Genomic DNA, 27,616 nt, shown 5'->3' with positions numbered 1-27,616 from the left:
GCTGCAGTGCTAGATTTTCCTTGAGCCTTCTTCTACTTCTTTATTAAGGTTTTTTAGTGATTTGCCCAAAAAAAACAACCCCTGCTCCATCAGATGCAGTGCGGCGTTATGTAACGTAGCTGCTATAAAGCTGCACTGACTTTAAAGGGAACCTGTCACCAGATTTGGTGACTATAAGCTGCGGCCACCACCAGTGGGCTCTTATATACAGGATTCTAGAATGCTGTATATAAGGGTTCACTGGTGGTGGCCGCAGCTTATAGTCACCAAATCTGGTGACAGGTTCCCTTTAAATCATTTTACATGTAATGATTGTCGGAGAAACTGAAAATCAAAAAACCTATAACACCATTTATTCATGGCAAAGATCCACCGAGCAAAGCGTAAACACCAGCTAATCTTCTGATCACATCTTTTACATGGCATGCAGCGTGCACACAGAGCGGTCTATAGCGGTGAACGTACACTACTCTGAGCGCACGCTGCATGCAAGATCTGTGTCCATCAGAAAGCTATTTTGTGCGATTTTTGGTGGCGGGTATAGACTCTGGACTCCCCACCGGTCAGCAGCTGTTTGCATCATCTACACCGTGTGCAGAATTATTAGGAAAGTTGTAGTTTTAGACGATTTTTGTTCTTATTGATCAACAACTATGTTCTCAATCAACCCAAAAGACTCAAATATCAAAGCTTAATATTTTTGGAATTTGGAGTACCGTATATGCCGGCGTATAAGACGACTGGGCGTATAAGACGACCCCCAACTTCTGCCCTAAAAATATAGAATTTGGGATATACTCACTGTATAGGACTACCCCGCTCCCAAATGAAAAAAAGTCTGCTTTGATTGCAACATGTTAATTTTAATTCCGCAAGAGCCGTACAATATGTTTTTAAAGGGCCATTGACAGATCAATCGCTCCAATGTTCACTTAGTACAGCAAGGAATGCTCCTCCCTGCTGTATAAAGCCACAACTGGACTGAAACAATGGTACTACACTCTGCTACAAACAGACACACACAACTCTGCTACATACAGACAAACACATACAACTCTGCTACATACAGACAAACACATACAACTCTGCTACATACAGACACACACAACTCTGCTACATACAGACAAATACACACAACTCTGCTGCTCTGTGGGGCCTGCACCCGCGGCTCGGCGGGTACAGCACCCGCGGCATCGGCGGGGGGGGGGGGGGGATTGGCAGGGCATACATCTGGGGGGTTAGAAGCAGCTCACCGGGGCCCATAATGGGGAGGCGGGGAGGGCATTTACCCGATTAGGTCACGGTGGAGAGGGGGCCCACACAGCGCCGGACAGAAGCTCGCCTCCTTCATCTGTGGGACTGAGAAGGCGGTAGCTCCGCCCACAGATGAAATTCAAAACAGGATGTCTGCGCGCCTTAAAGTGACGGCGCCGCAGATTGCTGCCGAGGACTGCGGTCCCCGGAACTCGGCCGGGGGCAGCAGAACTATAAAGGCGAGTGGGCCCCGGCCAAGGGACAGGAGAACTGACTAGGCCGAGTGGGCCCCCCGGCTCTCCAGGGCCCCGGCATTTGCCCATAGACAGGTAGGAGCCCTGTCTGCGAGCCAGATACGGCCATCAAAAGAGCCATATCTGGCTCGTGAGCCATAGGTTCCCGACCCCTGCTGTATGATATATACCGTATTTTTCGCTTTATAAGACGCACCTGATTATAAGACGCACCCCCAAATTTGGTGAAGGAAAAGAGAATTTTTTTTTTTTAATGTTAAATGGGGTCTATCTTATAATGCCAGTGTCCCTCTAACAAATCATATAGGGTATATGTCCCTCATAGCCCCCCATCCTAAAATTGGCCCCCTTAATCTGGATATGGCCCCCTTATATTGAATATAGCCCCCTTGTGATGGCACACGTTCCCCTGTGCTGCCTATGGTCCCCTATGGATTGCACACGTTACCGTGTTAGATAACGCCCCCATGCTGCTGCCCATGGCCCCTATAGATCGCACAAGTCCCCCTGTGTTTATATATCGCCCCCATAGTGCTGCCCATGGTCCCTATAGATCGCACAAGTCCCCCTGTGTCAGATATGGCCCCCATAGTGCTGCCCATGGTCCCTATAGATCGCACAAGTCCCCCTGTGTCAGATATGGCCCCTAGGCTGCTGCCCAAAGTAAAATAAAACCCTCTTTCCTTACCTCCTCCAGCGCTGAGCTCCCTCCTGTCTGGCTCCGTGCTTCTGTTCTTCCACTTCCTGGTTCTCAGTGCGGTCATGTGACCGGCAAAGCAGGCTGAGCTCTCTGCCTGCCTGATCACAGTGGAAGCAGGGACACGGGGAGAAACGCTGCAGGGGTAAGTAAAGTTTTTTTATTTTAGAATGAGCAGCAGCCTGGGGGCCAAATCTAACACCGGGGTGGGCATGTGCGATCACACTGGGACGCAGGCTCATATAATATGCACCGCTGCCCCAGCCCCTCACTGCGTGCGATTTCAGCACCATTGGAGATGGACAGCGGCTGTGCATATTATATGAGTGGGTGCAGGAGATCAAAGGCTGCAGCCCGCAGCGTTCCCCTGTGCTCCAGAGCTGCTGCCCCCACCTCCCCTGGACGTTGCAGTGTGTATATATATATATATATATATATATATATATATATATATATATATATATATATATATATATATATATATATATATATATATATATATATATATATATATATATATATATATATATATATATATATATATAATTATAATTTTACACCCCCCCGTATATCCGGCGTACAAGACGACCCCCGACTGTAGCCATTATTTTAAGGGGGTAAAAAGTCGTCTTATACGCCAGTATATACGGTCGGTTTTTTAGATTTGGCCATCTTAGGAAGATATCTGTTTGTGCAGGTAACTGGTACTGTGCAGAATTATTAGGCAACTTAATAAAAACCAAAATATATTCCCATCTCACTTGTTTATTTTCACCAGGTAAACCAATATAACTGCACAAAACTTAGAAATAAACATTTGTGACATGCAAAAACAAAACCCAAAAAAATTAGTGCCAAATATAGCCCCCTTTCTTTCTGATGACACTCAGCAGCCGACCATCCATAGACTGTCATTGCTTGATCTGTTTCCGATCAACATTGCGTGCAGCAGCCACCACAGCTATAAGGGAGTCTATTGCAGTTTGGTCATCTGGGGAGGCTGAAACCAAGGAATCCTCCTGGTACAAACTCTTGACTACTTCTTTGCGCTCTTTTAGCGCTAAGCTCCGCCCCCCCGCGGGCGATAAGGCCCCCTCCCCCCCCCCAGAAAGCGTGGGAAGATCTCCAGCCATCGGCTGATTTTGGTAAGGTGCTGCTCACTGTAGCTCTGCATTGCTCCCCCTCCTAGCATACTCCTATCAGGTACATGCAAAATTCAAAAGTAACTAAGAGGGCTAAGGCTCACATAGTCTATTATTCAGCCTGCACTGCCTGCCACGTTGAGCTACCACGTAGATAACAGGATGGCTGAGAGAGAACCGGGTTAAATGCTGCGCTAGAAAACCACAATTCCGATGGATAAAGTGAAATCCTTTCCTTTATTGGCACAAGTCTACGCGTTTCGAAGGCGTAGACTTGTGCCAATAAAGGAAAGGATTTCACTTTATCCATCGGAATTGTGGTTTTCTAGCGCAGCATTTAACCCGGTTCTCTCTCAGCCATCCTGTTATCTACTATTTCTGCATCGGGGCTGCTGCTGACCACTGCTGCATAATCTGCCTATATGCTTGCATAGGAGTTGTGCCTGTCACAACTGAAACAGGTGAGTGCCTGTCTTTACATGTGTATTCCCTCATCCATCAGATAAGACCCTATTTCTGCGCTTGTTTCTTCCACAGTTTATTCTCCTGAGCTACCACGTAAACACACCTCTTCTCTCTGTGAGTCCAGTGCCACTATAGCCCTCCACGACCCCCCTGCCACCACCGCCGCCACAGTCAGCCCAGAGCCTAGGGCTCCCAGCTCACCGGAATGGGCACAGTTTCTGTCCCAATCCATGGAAAAACGGTCACAGAACCTGGTGCTGGCTATGCAATGTCGTCCTCCTCACCCTTCTGGGTCCCTGGACGGAACGCAGCCTGAAGATACCCCTATGGAGGATCCTTCTGAGATAATCCGGGCACATGCTTCACCGGTTGCAGGGATCAGGAAAAGAGCACACGGCCGGGTGTCTCCAGCACTCTCTCATGAGCCCCAGGGCTCTCCCTCGGGAGCACACAGGGCAGGCTCTCCCACACGCTCCACGGCTTCTAAAGAGCTGGAGGAGGGAGAATGCTGTTTGTACCAAGAGGATTCCTTGGTTTCAGCCTCCCCAGATGATCAAACTGCAATAGACTCCCTTATAGCAGCAATCAACGAAACTCTGCATGTGGAGGATCCCCCATCCACTACCACTGACCATGTGGTCTCCTTTAAGAGGGCAAGGAAACCCCAAAAGGTTTTCGCTGATCACCCAGAGTTTCAGGATATCCTCACAAAGCAAAGGGAGAAGCCTGACAGGCGCTTCGGTAACCAAAAACTCATGGAGTCCTGGTACCCTTTTGCCTCACCTGCCCCTAAAGGCTGGGCCGATCCGCCCTCGGTCGACCTCCCGGTCTCCCTCCTTAGCACAAAGACGCTCCTGTCTTTGCCCGATGGTTCCTCCATCAAGGACCCGACAGACAGACAGGTGGAGCACCTCGCCCGCTCTGCTTTTGAGGCTGCGGGTTCCTCCCTTTTGCCCTCCTTTGCCTCTGTGTGGGTCGCAAAGGTGATCTCGGTCTGGGCAGACTCCCTTAACACTTCGCTTGAGGAATCCCAGTTCACTCATACCTTCACAGAGGTAACAGCTCAAATTGCCGCTGCAGCGCAGAACCTCATGCAGGCCTCCATGGACGCTGCTACCTGCGCAGCTTTTGTCGCCTCAAATACCATAGCCATCCGTAGAGCTCTCTGGCTCCGACAATGGCGAGCGGACTCTGCCTCCAAGAAGTCTCTCACGGGCCTTCCCTTTTTTCCAGACCGATTGTTTGGGGAACGTCTGGACAAGCTCATTTCTGACGCCATGGGAGGAAAGAGTACCTCCCTCCCCCAGCTGAAGTCCAGGATGTCCTTCACCAGACGTCCACAGTCCTCGTTCCGCTCCTTTCGGAACTCATTTGGTTGGTCGACATCCCGTCCTGTCCACGCCACCAGCCGCGGACTACGCAGGGACCGACCACCTCAGCTCTCCCCGAAACCTACTTCGTCATTGCAGCCTAGACCGAAACAGTCCAGGACTAGGGAGACTCGGCCACGACGTTTTCCCCCCTCATGACTCCTTCGGCGTCCGGTAGACACACTCATTGTAGGAGGTCGACTGCGGCTCTTTCAACACATCTGGGCAACAAATGGGTGCGAGACCTTGTGTCTTCCGGATACCACATAGAATTTCAGACCCGACCCCTGAGTCGGTTCTAACAGCAGGAGTGATAATACCTGTCCCAGACGACGAGAAGTTTGGGGGTTTTTATTCCAACCTCTTTGTGGTCCCCAAAAAGGATGGGTCAGTTCCACCCATCCTGGACCTCAAACACCTAAACAAACATGTGCACGTATGGAGATTCAGAATGGAGTCCCTAAGGTCCATTATTGCATCCATGGTCGAAGGGGAATTCCTCGCCTCCATAGACATCAAGGACGCGTACCTGCACATGCCCATCGCCCCAGATCACCAAAAGTTCCTCTGCTTTGCAATTCAGGACTCCCACTTTCAAATTGTAGCTCTACCCTTCGGCCTTGCCACCGCACCAATGGTCTTCACCAAAGTCATGGCGGCCGCCATGAGCGTCCTTCACGCCAGAGGAGTGGTCGTTCTCCCTTACTTGGACAACCTCCTCAAGGCCCCCCTCCTTCCGCGACTGCTCAACCAGCGTACAGATCACTGTGGACACCCTATCCCGCTTAGGGTGGCTAGTGAATCTGGACAAATCATCCCCGGTCCCATCACGATCCATCACCTTCCTGGGCATGTCCCTGGACACCCATCGGGGCTTGATCCTTCTCCCTCAGGACAAGGCGATCGCTCTTCAACGAGCGGTACGCTGCCTTCTACGTCCTCCGTCTCGCTCCATTCAATTCAGCATGAAAGTGCTCGGCAGGATGGTGGCGGCTATGGAAGCAGTACCCTTTGCTCAACTGCACCTCCGCCCACTGCAGCTAGCCCTTCTAGCGGCCTGGGACAAGAGCACCTTCTCCCTGGACAGACATCTTCACCTGACGCCTTCAGTCAGGTACGCACTCCGCTGGTGGCTTCGGTCCTCATCCCTATCGAAGGGGAGATCTTTTCTCCCAGTGAACTGGCTGGTCCTGACCACGGATGCCAGCCTCCTAGGCTGGGGAGCAGTGTACCGGCACCACACTGCTCAAGGACGTTGGACGCCCCAGGAGTCTTCCCTACCCATAAACACCCTGGAACTCCCCGATCTTCCTCGCGCTCAGAGCGTTCTGCCCTCTGCTAGCATGTCGTCAGATTCGAGTCCAATCGGACAATGCGACAGCTGTAGCCTATATCAATCGGCAGGGGGGCACCCGCAGCAAAGCGGCTTATCTCGAGGCCCACAAGATCCTCAGCTGGGCTGAATTGACGCGATCAGTGATATCAGCGGTACACATACCGGGGGTAGAGAACTGTGCAGCAGACTTTCTAAGTCGCCAAGGCCTGGCCGCCGGAGAATGGTCTCTCCACCCAGAAGTGTTTCTGCACATCTGCACTCGCTGGAGCACACCAGACGTGGACCTAATGGCCTCAAGGTTGAATGCAAAGGTACCCGCGTTCATAGCCAGGTCACGCGACCCGCAGTCCATCGGCGCGGATGCTCAAGTTGCTCTTGGCACCACTTCCGCCTGCCTTACATATTTCCACCTCTACCCCTGCTGCCGCGGATGATCAGGAAGATCAAGGCAGAGGGAGTCCCGGTGATACTGATAGCACCGGACTGGCCCAGGCGCGTCTGGTACGCCGAATTAGTACAAATGCTCACAGACGCACAGTGGCGCCTTCCAGACATCCCAGACTTGCTGACCTCCAGAGCCCTGAAGCTGACGGCATGGCCATTGAGACCTGGGTATTAGCAAGAGCGGGATTCTCCCCCGCGGTTATTGCCACCATGATCAGCGCCCGAAAGCCTGCTTCATCCCGCATTTACCACCGTACGTGGAAAATCTTCCTTTCATGGTGCAGGGAAACTAACGTCCAGCCTATGCTTCTGGCCATCCCTAGAATTCTCGACTTTCTACAGTCTGGCTTGCAAGCGGGGGTTGGCTCTCAGTTCCCTTAAAGGGCAGGTCTCAGCGCTCTCAATCTTCTACCAATGCCGCCTGGCTCAAAAACCGTAAGTCAAGACCTTCCTCCAGGGCGTTTTTCCATCTAGTTCCCCCGTACAAACGGCCGCTGGACCAATGGGACCTCAACCTCGTTCTGGACGGTCTCCAGAGGTCTCCCTTTGAACCCCTCAAGGAATCCTCCCTTGTTCTTCTGTCCTGAAAGGTAACATTCCTGGTGGCAATTACGTCCATCAGATGGGTTTCGGAGCTAGCAGCACTCTCTTGCCGCGAGCCTTTCCTGATCTTTCACCAGGACAAGGTGGTTCTGCGCCCCCTTCCGGATTTCTTTCCAAAGGTTCTTACCCCGTTTCATTTGAGCGAGGACATTGTTCTGCCTTCATTTTGTCCACACCCAGTTAATAGGGTGGAAAGGTCTCTGCATTCGTTAGATCTCGTCAGAGCTCTCAGATATTACATATCCAGGACAGCCCCCTTAGGAAAACGGGCTCTTTGTTCGTCATTCCTGAGGGGCCTAAGAAGGGTCAGGCAGCTTCAAAGGCAACTTTGGCTCGCTGGATTCGCTCTGCGATCCAGGAAGTCTACCGCTTGCAACTCAAGCCCATTCCAAGTGGGCTGCGGGCTCATTCCACGCGAGCAGTTGGCACTTTGTGGTCCATTCGGCATCAGGCTTCAGTGGAACAGGTGTGTAAGGCTGCGACCTGGTCTAGCCTACATACGTTTTCAAAGCATTAGAGTCCATACCCAGGTTTCAACTGAGGCAAATCTGGGTAGGAAAATTCTGCAAACGGCAGTAGAGCACCTCTCTCAGTAGGCGCTCCAGGCTGTCTGGGACTGGTTCCTAGTCCTTGGGTTGTGTTATCTTGTTTTTTGTTTTTCCCACCCATGGACTGCTTTAGGACGTCCCATGGTCCTGTGTCCCCCAATGATGGCAAAGAGAAAACTATTTTACGGTGAGTACACAATCTGTTTATCTGCTGCAGATCTACCAGTCCTCTAAATGCTGAGCTCTGTATAACTCCGCCCACACCACTGATTGGCAGCTTTCGGCCATATGCAAAGTGTGAACATAAAGCCAATCAGTTGGCAGGGGAGGAGTTATGCAGAGAAGTTGATTAGTAGGCTTGAGACACCTAGTTCTGACACTGATTAGTAAGTGACACATCACTGGAATCAGACTCTTTGCCTCTACATCATGCTGCTCTCAGATTACATAGCAAAACGTATTCATAGATTCCCTTTAATGTGTTTGGGCAGGATGGTGCGTGCAAACAGAGTGCATTGTTAAACAATTGTGTAAAATTATTTGTCCTTTTTTTTTTTAACTACTTTTCTTGACATTGATTTTCAGTAATTCAGCCTGGCTTGTAAGAATTTCAAGAACAATTCACAATGGAATGAAACTTTATATAATATGCTTCTTCCTCGTAGTGTGGGCATTGTGAGCCTCAGCCTGTCGGATTTACAGGACACCCAACCAATCAAGATGCTGAGAAAAAAGGGAAGGAGGAGAACGTTGCGAGTTTCTGAGTTTGAGAGGGAAGTTGATAAAAGACTGGCTAAGGACACAGGTAGGATTATATTTTTTTTTTTTTGTTAAACCCTTATTAGCACTTGGGGGATCAAGGTGCTCCCCTAAACATTACATAAATTCATTAAAGGGTCTAGTTTCCAAAATGGGGTCACTTGTGGGGGAGCTCCACTGTTTAGGCACCTCAGGGGGTCTCCAAACGCTACATGGTGTCCTCTAACGATTCCAGCTAATTGTGTGCTCCAAAAGTGAAATGGTGCTCCTTTCCTTCCGAGCCCTGCCGTGTGCCCAAACAGTGGTTTTCCTCCACATACCACAGGGGTATCTCTGTAGTCAGAAGAAATTGCACAACAAATTTGTGGTGCATTTTCTGTTACCCTTGTGAAAATGAGAAAAGTTAGGGGTTAAAGCAACAATTTTGTGGGGGGGGGGGGGAAGTAAAATTTTCATTTATTCCTTCCGCATTGCTTTAGGTCCTGGGATGTTAAACTTCTTGGATGTGGTCTTGAGCCCTTTTTGAGGGGTGTAGTTTTTAGAATGGTGACACTTTTGGGTATTTTCTGCCACCTAGGCCTCTCAACGTCACTTCAAATGTGATGTGGTCCATAAAAAAAAAAAAATGGTTTTGTAAATTTTGTTGGAGAAATGAGAAATTCCTTATTAAAAAGTTTTTTAACTTTTTAGTGACCTACTCACATTTAAGTTTTTTTTTTTTTTTTTGTTGTTCCCCCTAGATAACGTCAATGTTTCACTTGATAGTTTTTCCAGCTCATCTTCACTAGCGAAGTCTTATACATTCTCAAGGTAATATGTACTTAATGTTCTTCTCTGTACACTTTGTGTTAGTTGTTTACTTGCAGGTTACACATTTGTGATGTTATAATGGTAGGAGGAGTTATCAATATTACTGCAGCACTTTACTTCCTCCCTGCCGATGATGTCCACTACAAAAGAGCAGATAGGAAGACTAGGCTAAAATAACTTGAATGTGTCTGGCTGATAAAGTCCCAACATCAGTGCTGATTCCAGTCGGAGGAGAAAGGATCAAATCCTTTCTTGATACCACTGTATGGAGCGTGCGGAGTAGCTGAGCCCTGGCCCAAACTGTGCAGGTGCTGGCTGTGTGATACTTTCTGCCATCGGTGCTAGCTCCAATTGCAATAATTTACACTCTTAAAGGGAACCTGTCACCAGAATTTTCGCTATTCAACTAAAAGAATCCCCTTCTGCAGCTCCTGGGCTGCATTCTAGAAAGGTTCATCTTGCTACTGGCCCCCCTTTCAGACCTACATAACAACTTTATAAAATATTACCTTTTGCTATGGTAATGAGGTTTGCTGGCCCCGCGGGGCAGGCTGTATTTGGTCTGTTAGCCCCCCTCCTGCCGCTGTTCGCTGTCCACCAGTGTTCATTTACATACATGAGACCGCCGCCCTCATATTCCGCAGTGCTCCAGAAGTCTTGCGCATGCGCAGTGGCACTATCGCGGGAATTAGCACGGTTTAAAAAAAATATATAAATAAATGGGGATGATAAAAATAAACAATGGCCAGCGCAAGCGCATAACAGTAGAGGCAGGAGCGCGGGCACGAGATTATGGACGGGTACTTGGATGACGCTGGTGATGACATTCACAGCGCCGCCCATAATCTCGTGCCTGCGCAATAACATCACCGGCGCTCGCGTTTTGAAAACGGTGCTCAGTTCCGCGATAGTGCCACTGCGCATGCGCGAGACTCCCGGACCACTGCGGAATATGAAGACTGCGGCCTCATCTATGTAAATGAACACTGGGGGACGGCGAACAGCAGCAGGAGGGGGAATAAAAGACTAAATACAGCCCGCCCCCGGAGCCAACAAACCTCATTACCATAGCAAAAGGTAATATTTTATAAAGTTATGTAGGTATGAAAGGGGGGTCAGTAACAAGATGAACCTTTTTAGAATGCAGCCCAGGAGCTGCAGAAGGGGATTCTTTTAGTTTAATAGCGAAAATTCTGGTGACAGGTTCCCTTTAAATGCCACTAACGGAGTAATTTAGAAGGCCTTACTATGGCTGCTGGCATTTCTGACCACCACCCACCCATCTTCACACTTGCAGTCTCATTGTAGCCCTCCATCTTCTGCAATATCACAGCTCATGTGAAGCCCAGGCTTTGGCTGGGCTTCCTAGAAGATCAGCAATGTCACATTGCACTACTATGTTATTGTAGTTTTCTTTGTCGCTCCATTGGGAGACCCAGACAATTGGGTGTATAGCTTCTGCCTCCGGAGGCCACACAAAGTATTACACTTTAAAAAGTGTAAACCCCTCCCCTCTGCCTATACCCCCCCCCCCCGTGCATCACGGGCTCCTCAGTTTTTATGCTTTGTGTTGAAGGAGGCACACATGCACGCAAGCTCCACAATTTAGTCAGCAGCAGCTGCTGACTATATCGGATGGAAGAAAAGAGGGCCCATAACAGGGCCCCCGGCATGCTCCCTTCTCACCCCACTCTGGTCGGCGGTGTTGTTAAGGTTGAGGTACCCATTGCGGGTACAAAGGCTGGAGCCACATGCTGTTTTCCTTCCCCATCCCTTAGGGGCTCTGGGTGAAGTGGGATCCTAACCGGTCTCCAGGCACTGGGACCGTGCTCCCTCCGCAGCCCCTGGGGGAATCTGCTGGACAGGAAACCGGGTATCGTCAGGGACAGGCCCTGCTCCTCTGAGGTACTCTGTGTCCCCTTGGGGACGGCGCATAGAGCGCCTGTGTAATGGACGCTGCAGCAGCTGCTGGGTGTGTTTGTGCGCCGGGACTACCGCGCTGACCGCGCTTGTTTGCCGGCCGCGCTTATAACTTTAGTCCCCGGCTTTTGCGGCCTAGTACCGCATACTCCCGCCCCCGGGCCTGCCAGTCAGGGGTAAGGGCGGGACGCTGCACTGGACGTCAGCGCTGAGGGCTGGAGCATACTTAGTATCCTCCTCCCCCCTCACTGAGCACCGTGGGGCACCAGATTCCCGCACTTTCTGAGGCACGCCCACGGCTCCCTCCTCCTCTCAGAACGCTGGCAGCCATTCCTATCAGCACTTCTGACGCTGGAGAACTTCAGAGGGGAGACAACACCGAGCTCCACACCTCTGGGAGGCCCAGGCAGGGAATCTGGTGGTCACACAACCGCTGAGGGCGGTCGGTAAGCCGCACCTGTTACTAGGTGCTGGCCCCCCTGGGTGCCGAAGTGTATATTTATATGCTTATATTGTATACATTTACTCTGTACGGCCGCACTATTTGCTTTTGGCTATATGCCCTCTCTGATTGCTCTAAGAGGAGACAACAGCATGTCGTCCGCAAAAAGCAAGGGTGCCAAGGCACAGGCTTACTTTTGCAACCTGTACCTCATGTGCGGCTATGCTACCTGCAGGTTCCACCTACCCTCATTGTGTGCAATGCTCGGCCCCTGTGACACTCACTCAGCCGGAGCCTCTGCCACTGGTGGGACCCTCGGCCCAGGTGGAACCACCTGCTGCCACTGTCCAGGTGACAGGGACAGAGTTTGCAGTGTTCGCTGACAAACTTTCTGAGTCTATGGATAAATGGTCTGCTAAGATACTAGAAGCTTTGCAGTCCAGACCGGTAACACAGGCCCCGGGCACTGTTGAATCATTGCCCCCAGGCCCCCCTCGGTTGGAGCAGCAAAGTGCTCCTGGGGCGACTCATAGGTCCCACGGTGAGGACTCCGACACGGACCGCAGTCCCAGACCGGCTAAGCGGGCTCGCTGGGAGCTTCCCTCGACTTCATCACACTGTTCAGGGTCTCAGCATGAGGACTCTCTGGAGGATGAAGCGGAGGTGGCAGATCAGGGCTCTGATCCTGACGCCGCTCTCAACCTTGATACACCTGAAGGGGACGCCATAGTAAACGACCTTATAGCGTCCATCAATCAGGTGTTGGATCTTTCTCCTCCAGCTCCTCCGATTGAGGAGTCAGCTTCTCAGCAGGAGAAATTCCATTTTCGGTTTCCCAAACGTACACGGAGTGCGTTTCTTGATCACTCCGACTTCAGAGATACAGTCCAGAAACACCGAGCTTTTCCAGATAAGCGCTTTACTAAGCGCCTTAATGACACACGTTATCCCTTCCCCCCTGACGTAGTCAAGGGTTGGGCTCAGTGTCCCAAGGTGGATCCTCCAGTCTCTAGACTGGCGGCTAGATCCATAGTTGCAGTGGCAGATGGTGCATCACTCAAGGATGCCACTGACAGGCAGATAGAGCTCCTGATGAAATCCATCTATGAAGCTATCGGCGCGTCCTTTGCTCCGGCATTCGCAGCCGTATGGGCACTCCAAGCTATCTCAGCTTGTCAGTCTGAGATTAATGCAGTCACACGTGCCTCTACTCCGCAGGTTGTGTCCTTAACCTCTCGGGCGTCGGCGTTTGCGTCCTACGCCATGAATGCTGTCCTGGACTCTGCGAGCCGTACGGCGGTAGCATCCGCCAATTCGGTGGCAGTCCGCAGGGCCATGTGGCTACGTGAATGGAAGGCAGACTCTGCTTCCAAAAAGTTCTTAACCGGTTTGCCATTTTCTGGCGACCGCCTGTTTGGCGAGCAATTGGATGAAATCATTAAACAATCCAAGGGAAAGGACTCGTCCTTACCCCAGTCCAAACCAAACAGACCTCGACAACGGAAGGTACAATCGAGGTTTTGGTCCTTTCGGCCCTCAGCCAGGTCTCAATTCTCCTCGTCCAACATGCCACAGAAGGGTCAGAGGAACTCTGATTCATGGCGGTCTAAGTCACGTCCTAAAAAGACCGCCGGAGGAACCGCTCCCAAAGCGGCCTCCTCATGACTTTCGGCCTCCCCAAACCGCATCCTCGGTCGGTGGCAGGCTCTCCCGCTTTTGCGACGCCTGGTGGCCACATGTCCAAGACCGATGGGTGAGAGACATTCTGTCTCACGGTTACAGGATAGAGTTCCGCTCTCGTCCTCCGACTCGTTTCTTCAGAACATCTCCGCCCCCCGAGCGAGCCGATGCTCTTCTTCAGGCGGTGAGCACTCTGAAGGCAGAAGGAGTGGTGATCCCTGTTCCCCTTCAGCAATGGGGTCACGGTTTTTACTCCAACTTGTTTGTGGTGCCAAAAAAGGACGGATCGTTCCGTCCCGTTCTGGACCTCAAACTGCTCAACAGACACGTGAAAACCAGGCGGTTCCGGATGGAATCTCTCCGCTCCGTCATCGCCTCGATGTCCCAAGGAGACTTCCTAGCATCAATCGACATCAGGGATGCTTATCTCCACGTGCCGATTGCACCAGAGCATCAGCGCTTCCTGCGTTTCGCCATCGGGGACGAACACCTTCAGTTCGTGGCACTGCCTTTCGGCCTGGCGACAGCCCCACGGGTCTTCACCAAGGTCATGGCAACAGTGGTAGCTGTCCTACACTCTCAGGGACACTCGGTGATCCCTTACTTAGACGATCTCCTTGTCAAGGCCCCCTCTCGGGTGGCATGCCAACACAGCCTGAACATTGCTCTGGAGACTCTCCAGAGATTCGGTTGGATCATCAATTTCCCAAAGTCAAAATTGACACCGACCCAATCGCTGACATATCTCGGGATGGAGTTTCATACTCTCAGCGATAGTGAAACTTGCGCTGGACAAACAGCGTTCACTACGGACAGGGGTGCAATCTCTCCTTCGAGCCCAGTCGCACCCCTTGAGGCGCCTCATGCACTTCCTAGGGAAGATGGTGGCAGCACTTCTTTGTCGAAGGGGAAATCATTCCTGCCCCCATCCTGGGCTGTGGTCACGACGGACGCGAGTCTGTCAGGGTGGGGAGCGGTCTTCCTCCACCACAGGGCTCAGGGTACCTGGACTCAGCCAGAGTCCTCCCTTCAGATCAATGTTCTGGAGATAAGGGCAGTGTATCTAGCCCTAAAGGCGTTCCAGCCGTGGCTGGAAGGCAGGCAGATCCGAATTCAGTCTGACAACGCCACGGCGGTGGCATACATCAACCACCAAGGCGGCACACGCAGTCGGCAAGCCTTCCAGGAAGTTCGGCGGATTCTGCTGTGGGTGGAAGCCACAGCCTCCACCATCTCCGCAGTTCACATCCCGGGCGTAGAAAACTGGGAAGCAGACTCAGTCGCCAGGGCATGGACGCAGGGGAATGGTCTCTTCACCCGGACGTGTTTCAAGAGATCTGTTGCCGCTGGGGGAAGCCGGACGTCGACCTAATGGCGTCCCGGCACAACAACAAGGTCCCGGCATTCATGGCACGGTCTCAAGATCACAGAGCTCTGGCGGCAGACGCATTAGTTCAGGATTGGTCGCAGTTTCGACTGCCTTATGTATTTCCTCCTCTGGCACTGCTGCCCAGAGTGTTACGCAAGATCAGGTCCGACTGCCGCCGCGCCATCCTCATCGCCCCAGACTGGCCGAGGAGGTCGTGGTACCCGGATCTGTGGCATCTCACGGTGGGTCAACCGTGGGCACTACCAGACCGACCAGACTTACTGTCTCAAGGGCCATTTTTCCATCTGAATTCTGCGGCCCTCAACCTGACTGTGTGGCCATTGAGTCCTGGATCCTAGCGTCTTCAGGGTTATCTCAAGAGGTCATTGCCACTGAGACAGGCCAGGAAACCAACGTCCGCCAAGATCTACCACAGGACGTGGAGGATCTTCTTATCCTGGTGCTCTGATCAGGGTTTTACTCCCTGGCCATTTGCCTTGCCCACTTTTCTTTCCTTCCTTCAATCCGGATTGGAAAAGGGTTTGTCGCTCGGCTCCCTTAAGGGACAAGTCTCAGCGCTCTCTGTGTTTTTTCAGAAGCGCCTAGCCAGACTTCCACAGGTACGCACGTTCCTGCAGGGGGTTTGCCACATAGTCCCTCCTTACAAGCGTCCGCTGGAACCCTGGGATCTGAACAGGGTGCTAACGGCTCTTCAGAAACCACCTTTCGAGCCAATGAGAGATATTTCTCTTTCACGCCTTTCGCAGAAGGTGGTCTTCCTAGTGGCAGTCACATCACTTCGGAGAGTGTCTGAGCTAGCTGCACTGTCATGCAAAGCCCCCTTCCTGGTGTTTCACCAGGATAAGGTGGTTCTGCGTCCGGTTCCGGAATTTCTCCCTAAGGTGGTATCCCCTTTTCATCTCAATCAGGATATCTCCTTACCTTCTTTTTGCCCTCATCCAGTTCACCAATGTGAAAAGGATTTGCACTTGTTAGATCTTGTGAGAGCACTCAGACTCTACATTTCTGGCCAGCTGGCCAGCGTAAAGGGTCGCAGGCTTCCAAGTCAACCTTGGCTCGGTGGATCAAGGAACCAATTCTTGAAGCCTACCGTTCTTCTGGGCTTCCGGTTCCTTCAGGGCTGAAGGCCCATTCTACCAGAGCCGTGGGTGCGTCCTGGGCATTGCGGCACCAGGCTACGGCTCAGCAGGTGTGTCAGGCGGCTACCTGGTCGAGTCTGCACACTTTCACGAAACACTATCAGGTGCATACCTACGCTTCGGCAGATGCCAGCCTAGGTAGGCGAGTCCTTCAGGCGGCGGTTGCCCACCTGTAGGAAGGGGCCGTTTTACGGCTCTATTACCGAGGTATTCTTTTACCCACCCAGGGACTGCTTTTGGACGTCCCAATTGTCTGGGTCTCCCAATGGAGCGACAAAGAAGAAGGGAATTTTGTTTACTTACCGTAAATTCCTTTTCTTCTAGCTCCTATTGGGAGACCCAGCACCCGCCCCTGTTCCCTTCGGGCTGTTGTTCTTTTGTGTACACATGTTGTTCATGTTGAATTGTTCTGGGTTCATGGTTTTCAGTTCTCCGAACATCCTTCGGATTGAATTTACCTTAGACCAATTTATAAGTTTCCTCCTTCCTGCTTTTGCACCAAAACTGAGGAGCCCGTGATGCACGGGGGGGTGTATAGGCAGAGGGGAGGGGTTACACTTTTTAAAGTGTAATACTTTGTGTGGCCTCCGGAGGCAGAAGCTATACACTCAATTGTCTGGGTCTCCCAATAGGAGCTAGAAGAAAAGCAATTTACGGTAAGTAAACAAAATTCCCTTCTTTTTGTACTGGTGATTTAGTCTGAAGTGGATTATTGAATCCATAATCTGAGAGCAGGACTAGTTATCACATGCAAAGCAGTCCAGCTAATTTGTGTAACTCTGCCCCCCCCACCACTGATTGGCAGCTTTCTGTGCAGTGGTGTGGGCGGAGTTATACACAGCTCCGCATTCTGAGCGCTGCTACATCGAGTGAAGAGAAAACAGAGATTGTATCAAAACAGCACATTGCAGCTCCATAAGTGACATACTGGAATTGGGAACTCTGCCGCTACATAACGCTGCTCTCAGATTACACAGCAAAAACATTGCTGTGTACATAAAAGCCCAAAGTATTAAAATATACTTGAAGGTAAAGATGAAAATTGAAGAAAAAAAAACACTTTTAAACCACAAGTGGCATTTTTTTTTTTTGGTCTCAATGCTCCATCCCTTAGATGTCACAGTCAATGGTGAGAGCTGTGTTTTAACACTAGAAGTCCCAGAGAGGGGTCATTTAACATTCCTATCTTTGGAACCCAGAGACGGGTCGAATGACCTGAAGGATTTTAGCTAACATCCTATAATCAGTCTTTTGTTCTGTAATTAAGGCCATTACTGTCGCACCACAGGAGGTTGTTTTCCATTGAGTTTAGCCATTTAGTTTCTAGTTTGTTCTATTCAGTTTGGACTAAGGGTCATTTGACCCTCTTTCAGGACTTCAGGGGGAGCTCGAAATTTCTGGGACTTCTAGTGTTAATAGGTTATCATGGCAGCCAAGACCCTAAAACCTGCTTTACACGTATCAGTTTCTCGTGCGATCGCATTTGCGACCACACCCGCCCCCATTGTGCGATATGGGCAATTAGTTGCCCGTGTCGCACAAAGTCGTAAACCCCCGTCACACATACTTGCCTTCCAAACGACCTCGCTGTGGGCGGCAAACATCCTCTTCCTGAAGGGGGAGGGATGTTCGGCGTCACAGCGACGTCACACAGCGGCCGCCCAATAGTAGCGGAGGGGCGGAGATGAGTGGGACGTAACATCCTGCCCACCTCCTTCCTTCCGCATTGCCGGCGAGACGCAGGTAAGCTGCAGTTAATCGTTCCTGGGGTGTCACACGGAGCGATGTGTGCTACCCCGGGAACGATGAACAACCGGCGCGCAGAAGGACGTGCGTTTTTTAGAAAATGAGCGACGTGTCAACGAGCAACGATAAGGTGAGTAATTCTCTGACGCCTCATTGGGGGACACAGGACCATGGATGTTATGCTGCATATCCATAGGAGGACACTAAGTAGATGCAAAGATGTTAGCTCCTCTCCTGCAGTATACACCCCCTGGCCCAGCCAGGCTACTTCAGTTTTAGCTTAGTGTCTATAGGAAGCACATCTCTGCAGACTACTGCAGCAAGAATTTTTTGTTTTTGGAGGGCGACTGTTCCTTCGGAGACCAATTTCCCCAAACCATCAACAGGCGGGAACGCGGAGTGTCACCTCTCCGTACCCCTCCTGCGACGCTGGATCATGGGCTGTTACTCACTGGACGACTGGTCTCATCGCACCGATTTTCCAGAGCCCAGAGCTGATGAAAAACGTCCTCAGTCCCTCTGGCAGGCTCGGAGTTGACACACACTCTGCACCAAGTGTGACCAGGCACAGCAGGCATCAGAATCTCCATAATGGAGCTGAGGTGAGATCCTCCCTGACAGGAATTGGAGCTGAGGTGAGATCCTCCCTGACAGGAATTTTAGCTGAGGAATCCTCCCTGACAGGAATTTTAGCTGAGGAATCCTCCCTGACAGGAATTTTAGCTGAGGAATCCTCCCTGACAGGAATTTTAGCTGAGGAATCCTCCCTGACAGGAATTTTAGCTGAGGAATCCTCCCTGACAGGAATTTTAGCTGAGGAATCCTCCCTGACAGGAATTTTAGCTGAGGAATCCTCCCTGACAGGAATTTTAGCTGAGGAATCCTCCCTGACAGGAATTTTAGCTGAGGAATCCTCCCTGACAGGAATTTTAGCTGAGGAATCCTCCCTGACAGGAATTTTAGCTGAGGAATTTTCCCTGACAGGAATTTTACCTGAGGAATCCTCCCTGACAGGAATTTTAGCTGAGGAATCCTCCCTGACAGGAATTTTAGCTTAGGAATCCTCCCTGACAGGAATTTTAGCTTAGGAATCCTCCCTGACAGGAATTTTAGCTTAGGAATCCTCCCTGACAGGAATTTTAGCTGAGGAATCCTCCCTGACAGGAATCTTAGCTGAGGAATCCTCCCTGACAGGAATCTTAGCTGAGAAATCCTCCCTGACTGGAATCTTAGCTGAGGAATCCTCCCTGACTGGAATCTTAGCTGAGGAATCCTCCCTGACTGGAATCTTAGCTGAGGAATCCTCCCTGACTGGAATCTTAGCTGAGGAATCCTCCCTGACTGGAATCTTAGCTGAGGAATCCTCCCTGACTGGAATCTTAGCTGAGGAATCCTCCCTGACTGGAATCTTAGCTGAGGAATCCTCCCTGACTGGAATCTTAGCTGAGGAATCCTCCCTGACTGGAATCTTAGCTGAGGAATCCTCCCTGACTGGAATTTTAGCTGAGGAATCCTCCCTGACTGGAATTTTAGCTGAGGAATCCTCCCTGACTGGAATTTTAGCTGAGGAATCCTCCCTGACTGGAATTTTAGCTGAGGAATCCTCCCTGACTGGAATTTTAGCTGAGGAATCCTCCCTGACTGGAATTTTAGCTGAGGAATCCTCCCTGACTGGAATTTTAGCTGAGGAATCCTCCCTGACTGGAATTTTAGCTGAGGAATCCTCCCTGACTGGAATTTTAGCTGAGGAATCCTCCCTGACTGGAATTTTAGCTGAGGAATCCTCCCTGACTGGAATTTTAGCTGAGGAATCCTCCCTGACTGGAATTTTAGCTGAGGAATCCTCCCTGACTGGAATTTTAGCTGAGGAATCCTCCCTGACTGGAATTTTAGCTGAGGAATCCTCCCTGACTGGATTCACATGGGCTGATTGCAGACTCCTGCATAGCATTCCACCAGTGGCGGGGGGAGGGGGAGAGCTCCCAGGACTCAGTGCACCTGCAGCTGTGGTACACTTATGGAGTTTTTTTTTCTGTCCACCATTGTTGTGCAGGGCAGGAGGGGGGAAGGGGAGTCCCTTCCCAACATTTTATTATATTTCCTCATGTCGACGTTGCTGTCGGAGCTAAGCCCTGCCCCTTCCGACACGCGATAAGCCACGCCCCATCACAAAAGCACGTGTAGCTCTCCTCACGCAGGAGCTCTGCAGAGCATCGCTCCCTCTCATTGTGATCAGTCTGTGGGTGTCTCTCAGAGCTTCCTCCTTCCCACAGGAACTGTTACACAGGAGGAGGGGGGGGGGGGGCGGCATCAGGTTCTGGGTGAGTTATATCCTCACTTGTTTTCTCACATTAGCTCTGCAGAGCATTGCTCCCTCGTTACAATCAGAGTTTGTGGCTCATCAGCCAGAGGCTGCAGCCACATGTTTTATTCCCTGCACAACTACAGCAACAGCTATAAGACTTCTAAGTACAGCTATTATTCAGCCTGCACTACCTGCCACGTTGAGCTACTAGGGGTTGATAGCACCTCTTCCTTCTGTGAGTCCGGTGCCCCTGTAGCTTCCCCCCCGCCACCACCGCAGCAACCGCTGCCAGCCCAGAGCCCACAGTTCCCAGAACCTGGTGCTGGCTATGCAACATCGTCCTCACACCCTTCTGGGCCCCTGGACAGAACGTAGCCTGATGACACCTCTATAGAGGTTCCTTCTGGTAAGAATCAGCCCTCTGCTTCACTGGTTGCAGATCAGAAGAAGGGCATGACCCCCATGGTTCTCCCTCAGGGGTACACAGATGGGGTTCTCCAACATGCTCCGCAGTCTCTGAGGAGCCGGAGGAAGGGGGATGATGTTTGTACCAGGATGATTCCTTGGTTTCAACCTCCCCGAGAGATCAAGCTGCAATGGACTCCCTTATTGCAGCAATCAACCAAACTCTGCATGAGGAAGATCTTACATCCACTACTACTGACCATGGTGTCTCCTTTTTAAAAGGGTGAAGAAACCTCAAAAAAAAAAAAAAAAGTTTTTGCTGACGCTTCGATATCCGTAAACTCATGGAGTCCCGGTACTCCTTTTGGCTTAGCTGTCTCGAAGGGCTGGCCAGATCCGCCCTCAGTGGACCCCCCCCTCTCCCGGCCTCCCGCCTGCCTGAAAGACCCTCCTATCTTTTACTTGATGGATCCTCCTTCAAGGACCTGACAGACAAGTGAAGCAGCTCGATCGCTCCACCTTGAGGCCGCGGGTCCCTCTCTCCTTCCGTGTGGGTCGCACAGGCACCAGGAATACCAGTTTTCCCCAGACTCTCACAGAAGTAACAGTTCACATTGCTGCGGTGGCAGAGTACCTCATGCAGGCCTCCCTCGACGCTGCTACCTGTGCAATTTTTGCCGCCTGAAATACCATAGCCATCCGTAAGGCCCTCTGGTTCCGATAATGGAGAGCGAACTCTGGCCCTAAGAAGCCTCTGGGGAACGAAGAAAAAAAAAATATTCAGCTCACCCGTATATGTATCCGCTCAGTTCAGGTGGGATGCAGGATGTCCACCGGACAGGCAGGTCCGTAGAGGCAATAGCAAGGAGAAAGGACGTTACTCGGCACCAATTCCAAGATAGCAAAAATATAAATCCATCGAAAAATATATAAAAGTGTAGAAACTTTATTCAACGATTAAAAATCCAAGAAAAACCTCATCGGTTCCATGAAAACATCATGGCTTGACGCGTTTCGGACAGTTGGAATATAGATAAGTCCTTAATCATGAGCAAGAAGAAGCCTCTCGCAGTACTCCTTTCCAGACCAATGGTTTGGTGATCGTCTGGACAGGCTTTTTTTCTGACGCCACGGGAGGAAGAGAGTACCTCCCTCCCTCAACTCTAGCCCAGGATGTTTTTTACTAAACTCGCAGGGCCCGACATTCTCAGCCCTCCCCAAGTCCAACTCGTCCTGGCAGTCTAGACAAAGACCAAGGAATCTCATCCTCCATCTGGGCTGCCGCCTCAGACCATAAATGGGTGCAAGACCCTGTGTCTTCCGGTTACCACACTGAATTCCGGACCCGATCCCCGGGTCTGTCTTTTCTCTCAAACCCCCCCAAAGACTCTAAAACACCGCGAGGCCTTCTCCTCAGCAATCTACTCCCTCCAAACGGCGGGGGTGATAGTACCTGTTCCGGACGGCGAGAGGTTCAAGGCCTTCTATTCCAACCACTTGTGGTCCCCAAAAAAAGAACGGGTCAGTTCGACCCATCCTGGACCTCTAACACCTGAACAAACATGTGCACGTACGGAGACTCAGAATGGAGTCCCTAAGGTCCATTATTGCATCCATGGTCGAAGAGGAATTCCTCGCCTCCATAGATATCAAGGACGCGTATCTGCACATACCCATCGCTCCAGATCACCAAAAGTTCCTCCGCTTCGCAGTTCAGGACTCCCACTTTCAATTTGTAGCCCTACCCATCGGCCTTGCCACCGTACCAAGGGTCTTCACCAAAGTCATGGCGGCCGCCATGAGCGTCCTTCACGCCAGGGGAGTAGTCATTCTCCCTTACTTGGATGACCTCCTCATCAAGGCCCCCTCCTTCCACGACTGCTCAACCAGCTCACCGTGGACAACCTATCCCGCTTAGGGTGGCTACTGAATCTAGACAAATCATCCCCGGTCCCAGCACGATCCATTACCTTCCTGGGCATGTCCCTGGACACCCGTCGGGGCTTGATCTATCTCCCTCAGGACAAGGCGATCGCTCTTCGACAAGCGGTACGCTGCCTTCTACGTCTAAGGAGATTCAGAATGGAGTTCCTATGGTCCATTTATTACCTCTATGGTCGAAGGAGAATTCCTTGTCTCCATAGCTATCAGGGACACGTACCTGCACTTACCCATCGCCCCAGCTCAACAAAAGTTCCTCCGCTTTGCGGTTCAGGACTTATTATTTATTTATTTTTTTTTATTGTCATTTGTAGCCCTGCCACAGCACCAAGGGTGTTCACCAAGGTCCTGGCGGCCGCAATGAGACCTCTTCACGCCAGGAGAGAGTGGCTGTTCTGCCTTGCTTGGATGACCTCCTCATGATGGGCTCAACCAGCGTGCAGATCTCTGTGGGCACCCTATCCTGGTCAGGATGGCGTCTGACTCCAGTCAAATCATTCCCGGAACCATCAAAATTCGTCACCTCCCTGGGCATGTCCCTGGACACCCTTCGGGGCTTGATATTTCTCCCTCAAAACAAGGCGACCGCTCTACAACAAGCGTTACACTGCCTTCTACTTACTCCTCTCGCTCCATACGATTCAGTATGAGAGTGCTAGGTAGAATAGCGGCGGCTATAGAGGCAGTGCCGCTCACTTAACCACACCACCGCCCACTGCAACTTACGCTTCTAGCTGCTGGGACAAGAGCCCCTTTTCCCTGGATGAACTTTTCACCTGACGCCTTCAGTCAGGTATGTTCTTTTGCTGGTGGCTTCAGCCCTCTTCCATATCGAGAGGGAGATTTCCTCTCCCAAGTGGACTGGCTACTCTTGACCACGGACGCCAGCCTCTTAGGCTGGGGAGCAGCGTACTGGCTCCACACTGCTTGGGGATGTTGGATGCCCCAGGAGTCTTCCCTTCCCAGAAATCATCCTGGAAATCAGCGCGATCTTTCTCGCGCTCAGCTCGTTCCCCCCATCTGCTCCACCCAGAAGTGTTCCCACACATCTGCACTCGCTAGGGTACACCAGACATGGATCTAATGGCCTCAAGGTTGAACGCAGGTACCCGCGTTCTTAGCCAGGTCACGCGATCCACAGTCCATTGGCGCGGATGCTCTAGTCTCCTCCTGAAGTCGCTTCCATCTACCTTACATGCTTTTCGCCTCTGCCCCTGCTGCCGCGAGTAATCAGATAGCTCAAGGCAGAAGGAGTCCCGGTGATACTAATAGCACTGGACTGGCCCAAGACGTGCCTGGGACGCCGAATTAGTACAATTGCTCATGGCGCCTCTTAAGCATCCCAGACCTGCTGATCCAAGGCCCATTTCCCATCAGAACTCCAGATCTCTGAAGCTGACGGCCTGGCCATTGAGACATGGACTTTAACAAGAGCGAGATTCTCTCCCGCGGTCATCTCCACCATGATCAGTGCCTAAAAGCCGGCCTTCATCTTGTATTTACCACCGTACGTGGAAAACTTTCCTTTTCCGGTGCAGGGAATCTAATGTCCAACCTATACCTCTGGCGATACCCAGAATTCTTGATTTTTTGCAGTCGGGTTGCAAAAGGGGTTGGCCCTCAGCTCCCTTAAGGGGCAGGTTTCATCTCTCTCAATATTCTATCAATGCCGTCTAGCTTGCAATCCGCAAGTCAAGACCTTCCTCCAGGGCGTTTCCCATCTAGTTCCCCCTGTACAAACGGTCACTGGACCCATGGGACCTCAATCTCGTTTTGGATGGTCTCCAGAGGTCCCCCTTTGAACCACTTAAGGAATCTTCTCTTGCTCTTCTCTCCTGGAAGGTAACATTCTTAGTGGCGATTACGTCTATCAGACAAATTTCAGAACTGGAAGCACTCTTTGGCCGCAAACCCTTTCTGATCTTTCATCAGGAGAAGGTGGTTCTACGCCCCCTTCCGGATTTTCTTCCAAAGGTTACTTCCCAGTTTCATTTGAACGAGGACATAGTTCTGCCTTTCTTTTTCTCCACACCCAGTCTATAGGGTGGATAGGTCTCTACATTCGCTATACCTTGTGAGGGCTCTCAGATATTACGTATCCAGGACAGCCCCTTTAGGAACATGGACTCCTTGTTCGTCATTCCTGAAAGGCCTAAGAAAGGACAGGCAGCTTCATAGGTACCGCTGGCTCGCTGGATTCGCTCTGCGATCCCGGAAGTCTACCGCTTGCAACTCAAGCCCATTCCTAGTGGGCTGCGGACTCATTCCACATGAGCAGTTGACGCCTCTTGGGCCATTAGGCATCAGGCTCCAGTGGAACAGGGGTATAAGGCTGTGACCTGGTCTTGCCTACATACTGTTTCAAAGCATTACAGAGTCCATACCCAGGCTTCTGCTGAGGCGAACCTAGGTAGGAAAATTCTGCAAACTACAGTGGAGCACCTTTCTCAGTAGGCGCTCCTGGCTATCTGGGACTGGTTCATAGTCCTTGGGTTGCATTGTTTCTTTACCTACCCAGGGACTGCTTTAGGACGTCCCATGGTCCTGTGTCCCCCAATGAGGCGTCAGAGAAAAACGGATTTGTGTGTACTCACCGTAAAATCATTTTCTTTGTCATCATTGGGGGACACAGCACCCTCCCTGTTGCCCTGTTGGGCCTTAGTTTTTTCTCTCTCAGTACTTTTTTGTTAGGAGTATTCACTCACGTTTTTTGTTACTTGTTCTACTACTGCTTGTGTACTAAAACTGAAGTAGCCTGGCTGGGCCAGGGGGTGTATACTGCAGGAGAGGAGCTAACATCTTTGCATCTACTTAGTGTCCTCCTATGGATAAGCAGCATAACACCCATGGTCCTGTGTCCCCCAATGATGGCTAAGAAACGATTTTACGGTGAGTACACAAAAATCCGTTTTTTTGCTCGTTAACAGACGCTCGTTGCGGACACACTACGATATGTCTAATGATGCCGGATGTGCGTCACAACGTGACCCCGACGAAATATCGCCCGATATATCGTAGCGTGTAACATGCCCTTAATGAATCAATCGAGAGTGATGATTCCCCCCCATTAGTGAGCTATGTTGATGGAACACTTAACCCTTGGTTTTGCCCTCATTTCAGGCCATTTGAGTCTAAACTGGATGTTTCCGCAGCACCAGAATCCACTTTCAAGGGTGGCTTATTGCGCAGACCGAACAAAGTGTACCAGGTGTCCTTAGGTGACTTCGAGAAAGGAGTAGAAGACAAGTACCAGATGTTAAAAGGTGACTCCCTGTAGAAACCATAAGTTCACCAGAGGAAATGATCTGACATCAATTTATGATCAGTGGGGGTCCGACCAATAGGACCCTCACTGATCCTGGGGCATCTTCACTGGTTTTGCTGCAGTAGAGTATAAGCTCCCGTATCCTCGTCATCCCAGGGTTTTGCAGGAACTACATCCATTTCGGACCAGCGCCCTAAGTGTGCAGTGCCAGACCTTCCCCCTAGAAGTCGCTCTCTTCATCGTTTGTGACCTGAAAAGATCTTTCTATAGTTATATCTATTAGTCAGATATAATGCCGTATACAAGTGAAGGCTTAAAGAGGTTGTCCTGGGCTTTTACATTGATGGTCCAGCCTTAGGATAGGTGGTCAATATCTGGTCGTTGGAGGTGCAGCACCTAAGAACCCCGCTGATCAGCTGTTCATGATGGAAGTGCGGCTTCATCGCCTGTAAAGTTGCTGCGACCGGTTACGGCACATCGTTCCCTTATGAATCGAATGGGGGATGGATGTGTGGTACCCGGCCATGGCCAATGTACAGTTGACCAAGTTGTGTTGTGTAGCTCCCAAACTGAGCAGTTCCGGTCGTCGCTGGGAATGGCTAGCTGGTCGTGATGTTGGGCGTATCCCCCCCGAATCAGATACGCCCAGCAGACACTGAAAGGGTATCTGCTAACAGTAAAAGTTGGGTGTCCTTACTCTTCGTTAAGCCTGCCCCTCAGCTGCTACTTGATGTAGAGCTGAAACCGGTACATGATCCAGTATTTGTGTTGTGTTTTAGAAGATATGCGGCACAAGAGTTGACTAATGGATGTAAGATCTTCTTTTTTTTTTTTCTTTTCTTTTTTTTTCTTTTAAGTCTAAGGCTATGTGCCCACAGGACAATGTACCCCCGGATATAGCCGCAGGTTTCCCGCAGCAGCTCCCCGGAATCCGCAGGCATCCATTGCTGCGGGATTCCAGTGAAATATCTGCGGAAAACCTGCGGAGATTCGTGCGACTTACCTGCGGAAGTCCCGGCCTCTATCTCCATAGTGGAGAGGTGGGAAATCCGCAGGTATTTCTGCAGGAATAATTGACATGCAGTTACCTGCGGCTGCGGGACATCCGCAGCATATTCCGCAGCTGCACATACCGCATCATGGACACAGCACTCCCCATGTCCCATAGGATAACATGGGGAGTGTCTGTACTTGCTCAAACCTGCGGATTTATCTAGAAAATCCAGATAAATCTGCAGGTTTTCCGTGGCAAAATCCACGGGTACATTGTCCCGGGGGCACATAGCCTAAATAGTGGAGGTAAGAATTTATAGGGGGTAAATCCTACTGTCAGGCTCCCTTTAAATGTAAACTACAAATACTTACATACTTTCGTTTAACATCCTACTGACATCGCTATTTCCTCAGGATCCCAAGAATGCTTCGTTCAACTTACTGAGGAGGACCGATCCGACTGTTCATCCAATGAAATAGCACTGATTAACACCAAGCTGTATGCTCAGTCCTTACGGAAGGATGCAAACTCCACAACATCTGAGAACAGAAAACAAAGAGGAGCAAGCAAACGACGTTTTTCTGTTCAAGATGAGATAAAAGAAGCCAACAATGAACTACTGGAGACAGAAACTAGAAAGCGAAAATCAAATCGTCAATCTAAAGGAGAAAAAGTAATTACAGACTCCAGAGGCCACCACAGCAAGG

At 50.8% G+C, this 27,616-nt stretch overlaps 1 protein-coding gene across 1 annotated transcript in view; it reads left to right on the top strand.

The window, feature by feature from the left end:
• SLC6A2 (solute carrier family 6 member 2) overlaps positions 1–27,616 on the top strand; it is a 378,218-nt gene that overhangs the window by 150,851 nt on the left and 199,751 nt on the right. The window contains exons 8-11 of the mRNA XM_075325426.1: positions 8,779–8,918; positions 9,613–9,682; positions 25,771–25,913; positions 27,323–27,610. Of these exons, the coding sequence (XP_075181541.1) occupies positions 8,779–8,918; positions 9,613–9,682; positions 25,771–25,913; positions 27,323–27,610 (641 nt within the window). The remainder of the gene's footprint in view (positions 1–8,778; positions 8,919–9,612; positions 9,683–25,770; positions 25,914–27,322; positions 27,611–27,616) is intronic.

The sequence above is a fragment of the Anomaloglossus baeobatrachus genome, chromosome 10 (genome assembly GCF_048569485.1).
Source record: "Anomaloglossus baeobatrachus isolate aAnoBae1 chromosome 10, aAnoBae1.hap1, whole genome shotgun sequence".
Classification (NCBI taxonomy): Eukaryota; Metazoa; Chordata; class Amphibia; order Anura; family Aromobatidae; genus Anomaloglossus; species Anomaloglossus baeobatrachus.
This window is presented reverse-complemented; position numbering and strand designations above follow the sequence as displayed.